Genomic DNA, 7,484 nt, shown 5'->3' with positions numbered 1-7,484 from the left:
TGGCAAAATTATTTCACGTGGCAAGCACATAAGCATAGAGGTAAAGTGAAATGCCGCATGACCAGTGGAAGGTCGAGTAATTTTTATTTATCTCTTGGGATAATGACACAAATAGTGCATGAACTTTAGCTCAATGTACAATGTCATCTTCCAACTTTTAATTTGTTCAATATGGTATGTTCAACTTAATCCCTAAACTATATTTAATGTTTAATATTGTCTTTCTATTAATTCAAGTTCAGGGGCAACATTGAACATCTTCATATACTTCAGGACAAACTTGAACATGTCCGGAAAGTTTAGGGCCACATTGAACAAATTAAAAGTTCAGAGACCACATTGCACATTGAGTTACAGTTCATGGACAACATTGAACAAATTAAAAGATTATGGACCACATTGTACATTGGCCCCAAGTTCGAAGACCATTTAAGTTTCTTTTCTTTTTGAAATGAAAATGTTTTAAGTTTTGAGAATGATGAATCGATATATTAAAACTTACGAATTGATATCACTGATGATATATGTATGTACATAAATATATTCTAAATTTTTTTCACTAACACATTACTTTTGTAACACCACCCGCTACTCAATTAATGAATTCCGTGCATCCGATGCATAATGAATGCATTTATTTTTCAAACAATTTCGACAGCAACCACTCATACATCTAGTGGCAACAAAAAGAGAAAAAAATGTTTCGTTTTGCGGTACATCAAGATTTAGTCTCCGATCCACATTTCGTCAATCAATCCTTCGTAATTCCTCACATATTGTCGTGTTACGAAACCGCACGTGGCGCGTCTCGATCTGGTAAGAGATCATGCGATCGCATCGAAATTCGAATTCTGACGTGGCACGAAGACCGTCCTTTCCGCGCGCTCCTCCTCGTCCTCGTCCATCCTCGAAGCCATGCAGTTCGATTTCTCGATAGACGGACACAGCAAACCGATCCGTTCCATTTTCGCGAACAGACAAGAAGAAGAAGAAGAAGCAGTGGAAATGGGCGCCGCCCAATCCGCGGACGAGAAATCGCTCCACGAGTTCGTCGTCAAGGTGGGTGGCTACACAAGATCGTTCGCAAGTGGTTCGGGAATCTCTCGTTCTCGGCGCTCGAGATTTACCGTCGGATCGCGCGACGTTTTGATGTGGGTGCTGATGATGGTGGTGATGACGATGCAGGACAGCAAAGGCGATGAGGTGTATCTCAGAGCTTACGAAGGGAAGGTTCTTCTCGTCGTTAACGTTGCTTCCAATTGGTATCCCACCCGCCCCTCTCTTCTCATCAAATTTCGTCCTTCTTTTACACCAATCTCTTTTTCGTTATATTCTGATGCGTTCGCTCTCTAAGTAACCAGATTGATCTGTGTGTGTGTGTGTGTTTGTGGGTTTGAAACAGTGGGTTTACCAAACAGAATTACACTCAGCTCACTGAACTGCACAACAGGTACAAGGATAAAGGTCGGTTCTGTCGCCGTTTACTGTTCCGATGCATTTTGCTGTATGTGAGAATGGGCTCTTTCGTGGATGTCGTATTTGTTATGATGGGCATGTTTCCGTGGTGATTGTCATGGGAATTCCTACATTTTTCGGCTATACAGTGGACGTCAGTATGGCGATGGGTGATTAGCACCTTCGGGTGAGCTTGTAAGTGGGGGAAAGAAAACCATAGAAAAATAATACTGTTAGTTTTTACCCAAACAGAAAGGAAATAATGTAAAATCAACTTGTGTGGGGGTACTCAAACATCCACATGAGAAGCTAAATATTCCGGTACTGTAACTGTTGGCCAAGTGATGCATAACTTGTCTTAATACTGCTTGCATGTCTGAAAAATATTGGGTGGCAAGCTCACGAGGATGAGTCGAGTCTACTGCTTTTTCCATTTTTTTTGAGATTTAACGAGTTGCCTTCGTAACTGATCCAATGGTTGATGATGCACGACCTTCCCTCGGCATCTTTGCTGGGGTTGTGGTCACTTCTAGGAGGTTGGCCATGCATGCAAGTTAGAATCAGATAACTCGGGATGATCAAGTCAACCCAAATGATTGCAGATGTCAATTTTGAGCTTCATTTCCTTCAGGAAATCCCTATCCACTCTCGATCCACAGCACTTGTTCTTCTTCTGATGTTGCAATCATTTCTTTTGCTTTGTTCATTGTCTGTTTGGAAATTCATGAACATTTGTAATACTTTGCCCCTAATGCTGCGCATTGCCATGCAAAGTTGTCTCCACTAGAAATTTTTAAATAGAGAGTAGTCATTTTCTATATGGATAATTCAAAAGATTATTACATGCACCACCGACCTTTCCTTCTTTTCCCCTCCCAAGATGAGTTTAATGAGTTGGAAATTGAAGGAAATAGCTGCTCCCGGGTTTCTCTCAGGATTCGAAATCTTGGCATTTCCATGCAACCAATTTCTTGGACAAGAGCCAACAACTAGTCAGGAGGTGCAAAAATTTGCTTGTGACAGATATAAAGTCGAATTTCCAATTTTCCAGAAGGTATGCTTCTTAGCAGTTCTCTTGCAACTGTTTTAGCTTTTCATATTGATTTTTTGAATCATTATTTCGTCAAATAGGTTCATTTCTTTGTATGTTCCCCTTCTCTTGTATGTTTTTGCCGGGCAGTTATATAGGTTTTCCTAGATCTTTTCTTTTTGGCTCTAATAGGTACTTGTGGCCTGTGACTGAACTGATGGTTTTATCTCTGAATAATTACTTCTTCCGCAGGTTGGAATCTCTGAGAAATCATGACTTATCAATTGTGGCCTTTGATGTTTATCACAGTTAATAAGTGGGTCGAACTGTCTGTAGACATAAGATTTGTAGCCACTTTGGTTGGAATTCTAGATAGCATTGTGGTTGACTGCTCATTTCTTTATCCCATTTGGTTGTAGAGCATCATTAAGACTTGAGGAAATATGTTTCATTGACCCCCCCAAGAAGTTAGAAAGTGGTTGCTCCTAACTTGTAAAGCATACCTGCTTCAAAGTTCGCACATGGTTCAAGTTACTGAGTCTATATGAGATGGTTTGGTAGCCTTTGTAATATATGCTGGATAGTTCTCTCCCCTGAGTTCCCTGAACTATATAAACATGAGCTATACAGATTGGATTTTTAATTTGCCGGGAAGTGACATGCTCTGATCTCGTTCTTTTGTCACTTCGTATCAAGACTGGTTAAAATGTTGAACAAGCTTTGTCTAATAGGTCTGGCCATTGTCCAAGTTGACCTGACCATCATTTAGTAGTTAAAAGTTTTGTCATTACATTTTGCAATCAGCTGTGAAAAATGTTTCAAGAAGTAATTACAGTAGGATTCTTTTTCCTGGACTCTCGGAGGAAAATCTCCTTGTAGAAGGTTAAGAGTTTTATACCTTGACTGGAGGTTAGGATCACGAGGGACGTAGAAAATCGAATTGTTAAGAGTTCTTAAACCCTTTATTAAAGGTTAGGATCATAATTTTGAAATTCTTTTAACTTACTGAAAGTCTTGAAATTTACCAATGTACGCGGACATTGCACAAAAGCTTGTTACTCTTGTTTTTCGTCAGTACTATATCTACACTGAGCAAATTATGTGGAGGGAGGAAATAAGGAACAAACCCAAGACATAGTTCTTGATATAAGGAAACCTTGTTCCGCATGTTGTATCTGTAATTTTTAGCCAGAATTAACATCAAGTGGCAGAAAGAAAAGGTGAAAGACAAACTGCCAGAGAGGATGAGGAACAATTAGATTAACCAAAACATAGAAGGTTTCTGGCTAGAAAGTATTGACGAGAAGTTGCAATACTGGTATCCCTTTTGTAGCTCTTCCAAAACAGCTGGCTTCGAAGCCAAATGTAGAGGAGTACCCAAATACATTACCCAAAATTGAAGTGAACGTATCCAAAATTGAAGTAAACATATTACTAACATATTCTTGTTAAAAAAGGCCTAATGTGTAAGCTCCATAGCTCGTACATTGACTTACACAAGCTTATCTTCATTTGTTTTCATATCCACATTTTATTCCATTGGGTGGTATGGCCAAGTCGACTAAGGATTCAGATGACGTTTTAGAAAGTTTTTCAGGAGAAACACTGTGAAACTTCTCGCTTGGATTGCAAGTTTTCAGCGATTATGATTTTCCTTTTGGTGAAGCTACGTACAAAGAAGTCCATAACCTGATTTCCATCAGAATAGCCCGTCTGTTTTCTTTGTTTACTCAGCGGTTAGTTTGAGTTGAGAATACTACCCAAACACATCATTAATTTTCTGTCAGTACCAGTTACACTCAGATCATATTTTAGGAAATTCTTAGAGAAAAATAATTCGAAAACATTTCATAGGTTTACAATTCTTAGATTCCTTTCAGGGTATGTTCTGAAGAAGAAGACCACAACTTGATTTCTCAGATAAGATCAGCCAGTACTTGACCTCAGATGAAGAGAGTCTGGTCTGTTAGTATGTTTGGCAATGGAGTTGTAATGAGTAAAACGCTTCACATGTTTGGCTTCTCATGTTATTCAAGGCTGTACAACTCCCGGTGGTATAAGATTCACGATCCACCTCTTAAGGAGTGTGGCCACAGGGCTACCTTATTGCAGGGCCTACCCTTATCTTGGGACATGTCACATCTGATCGCATTATGAGTGTTTGTCGGGAGATTTTTCTAGTTGTTGATAGTAAACTCAAAAGTACCCATCTTTAAGAACTTTATCAACTTAGAGACATATTTACTGCTTATAATATCTTGGACAATTTTCCTTGTGCTCTACACTGCACGGCTTATAATAGATGTAATAGCTCTGTGGGTATATATACCACAGAATATTGGTTATCTCATACTTGTTTGCTCATTTCGTATGACTTGTCTGTATATTTGAAGTCTCAGTTGGCACCTGTGGTTGTAGGTTTGCGTCAATGGGCAAGAAACAGCGCCCCTCTACAAGTACCTCAAAGCACGTAAAACTGGATTTTTTGGTTCAAGAATAAAATGGAACTTCACCAAGTTTCTAATAGACAAGGAAGGGCGAGTCATCAGCCGCTACGGGACAACCACACCTCCACTCGCCATCGAGGTAACCGACAGTCTCTTCTGGCTCTCAAGTGCTCACCTCTCTGAACCAACCTCTCTGAACCACTCAGTTCACTCAGCTTTGCAAGATACTTTTCCTAGTTATTCACCGACATTCATGGATATTTTCCATGCAGGAAGACATCCAGAAAGCATTGGGAGTGGCATGATTGTCACTCTGTGGCCTATCGAAGTTATAGAATTTGGTTTAACGTGTCATGACTAGGAGGCAGAATAAAGTATATGAAAGTAGTAGAAGTTTCTGTTGCTGTGACTGATTATTACCATACCAAGTGCTTATTTTCTAAGTTTATTCTCACAATGATTTATTTCTGTTAACATTACCTGGTTGGGTTAACCCTGAATATTTTGTTAAACACGTTTTAGATGTGGAAAGAAGGCGCTGTTGTTAGACAAGATTCATTTATTCTTTGAAATTCTACAGATTCGGATTCTGAATGTGGTTAGAGCAGATAAAGATATTTTTTAGCTCATAATAATTGAAATGCACATTGTGGCCTGCAGTTCAATATGCTAGAAACACAAAAGTCAGGATGTTCATAATAATGAATTCCTTTAACACGTTGGCTCTTGTACTGTTTTAGATTTTGCTAGGAGTGGGACACTGTGTTTGCAAATGGTTGATATAATGGGGGACAGTTTGTGCTGTGATGGTCCCATTCTTTGAAGACTTGAGAAAATTTAGTCATCGTCTCATCATGAGCAAGCCGAGTTAATACGTGCAGTTCATGCACATACCTGTGCTGGACAGCATGCTGGTAGGATTTTAGCCCTGGCAAGTAATTGCTGAATTGAATATTGTATGGATCTTGTTCTTTTCAAGTTTACATGGACATGGCTTCTAAGCTTAATCCTGCATTAAGTGCTCGACCGATTCGTGAGTCGGGACTTGGAACCTTGCCTAATTGTATCGCTTTGCGGCATCAGCAGTGAAGTTCAGCTAGATATTTCCTATGCAGTCCATAAATGCTCGAATTCGCTCATACATGCATGCAAAAGCTCTCTGTTCATTCATTTTTAGATTTATCAGCTCTCTGTGGGGTTATTGCCTCATTTTTCAGGTGTATCAGAAATTATCAGTTTAAATTGGCCTTAGGCCAGGATAGCGCGACGATGAATAACAAAGCATGTCTTGTGAAGTAGTATAAAGGAAACTAATGACGAAGCTCCGCTAAGGCAGACGTGCAGATCTGGTCAATTCTAATTACAGTGATTTTTCTTGTTCTTTTTCATCTTTTGGATGCTTATGAGGCATGAAATCTTGGATGCCTCTGAAACTCCAGCCAGAAGGAGCAATAACACAATCAAGATTAATAAAGATTCAGGGGCTCTTTTTGTCAATTTGGTTAAGCTTTTGATCAAGTAAAACCTGACTCAGGAATCTGAGACTAAAAGCACCCGATTTTGCCAAGATTTGTACTCTCTTGACCATTCGTGCTGGTGTTAACAAATACAGCAAGGCAACGAATTTACCATGTGAACAGAACAAAGGTCGGGTGGTAATGTCGGATCGATTTTGCACACCAATCTAATACCGCCTCTCAAATCCGGTTAAAGGCATGCTAGATTAGGAAATTCGCAAGGAAGTAATTCTCTCTGTGACCTCGATCAAAGGGATTGCGCCGAGTAAGAATCGAATTTGAAATCTCAAGACGGATTCAATCTTTTACTCTTATACCAGAGAAAGAGAGCTCACTATATCGACTTTGCATGTTGAACTAATTTTTGGAAGAAGGCATTTCACTTTTGAAAGCTTTGACTACACAGGTATCAAACATCTTGGCAAAAATGAAATGATTGGATTTTAAAGGAAGAAAGATGCAAGAAGTTGATTATATATATAGAGAGAGACACACACACACACACAGATTTTGATTGGAGAAAGTATCCCTTTAATATGTCATGGCATTTGCAAAAAAAAGTTTAAAAAGAAAAAAAAAATAAAACAAATATAATTGTTGAAAATCCTCTTGACACCCTTACCTAGTAGCCCCCCTATTTTTAACAACTTAAAATTGACCCTCCTAAACTTTGGCATTGGCGCATAATAGCCCTTGAATTTTGAGAAATTACAGATTACTCCATTCGACCTTTGATTTTATTTTGTCCGGCCGCTAGTTTTCTGTCAGGTAACTATTAAGTGTTAAACCTCTCTGCCACATTGTTAATGCTATTAAAAAAAGAGAGTAAGGCATGGTTAATGAAATTACAAAAAAAATACTTACTGCAGATGTTATCTTGGTTCAAAAAATTTGAGTTATCCCGCGTTTACGCAATACTTAAGGATTATATACAGATGGATGCAACGAAAATCGAAGTTCAGGGGTTAATGAGTCGCGATTCAAAGTGCCGGACCATCGCGTACGACGCCAAAAATTTACGAGAGTAAATTAATC

The 7,484-nt window shown here is 39.0% G+C and overlaps 1 protein-coding gene across 5 annotated transcripts; it reads left to right on the top strand.

Moving 5' to 3' along the window:
- Positions 1-944: 944 nt before the first annotated feature.
- Positions 945-5,798, top strand: LOC115679266 (probable glutathione peroxidase 5). 5 transcript variants are annotated; one of them, XM_056319604.1, is made up of 6 exons: positions 945-1,059; positions 1,186-1,262; positions 1,403-1,464; positions 2,391-2,509; positions 4,904-5,071; positions 5,673-5,798. In XM_056319604.1, exons 1-6 carry the CDS (start codon positions 1,006-1,008, stop codon positions 5,715-5,717), a joined length of 525 nt encoding a protein of 174 aa, XP_056175579.1. In that variant the 5' UTR covers positions 945-1,005; the 3' UTR covers positions 5,718-5,798. The 5 variants fall into 5 exon arrangements, with proteins under 5 accessions (XP_056175579.1, XP_030458738.2, XP_056175576.1 ...); XM_030602878.2 differs by lacking the exon at positions 5,673-5,798 and adding an exon at positions 5,205-5,526; XM_056319601.1 differs by having other exon boundaries at positions 951-1,262.
- The last annotated feature ends 1,686 nt before the right edge of the window (positions 5,799-7,484 follow it).

Source organism: Syzygium oleosum, unplaced genomic scaffold, assembly GCF_021117445.2.
Source record: "Syzygium oleosum isolate NSW1041296 unplaced genomic scaffold, Sole_v2.1 Sole_v2.01, whole genome shotgun sequence".
In the NCBI taxonomy this organism is placed as follows: Eukaryota; Viridiplantae; Streptophyta; class Magnoliopsida; order Myrtales; family Myrtaceae; genus Syzygium; species Syzygium oleosum.
The sequence above is the reverse complement of the archived record's forward strand: the minus strand, read 5'-3'. Positions and strand labels throughout refer to the sequence as shown.

Bases quoted from the DNA above. Each gene is read 5' to 3' on its own strand.
- LOC115679266 (XM_056319601.1), top strand. From the start codon at position 1,006: ATGGGCGCCGCCCAATCCGCGGACGAGAAATCGCTCCACGAGTTCGTC. The intron at 1,263-1,402 runs GTATCCCACCCG...GGTTTGAAACAG, and splicing joins GTTAACGTTGCTTCCAATTG to TGGGTTTACCAAACAGAATT. The intron at 2,510-4,903 runs GTATGCTTCTTA...CTGTGGTTGTAG, and splicing joins AATTTCCAATTTTCCAGAAG to GTTTGCGTCAATGGGCAAGA.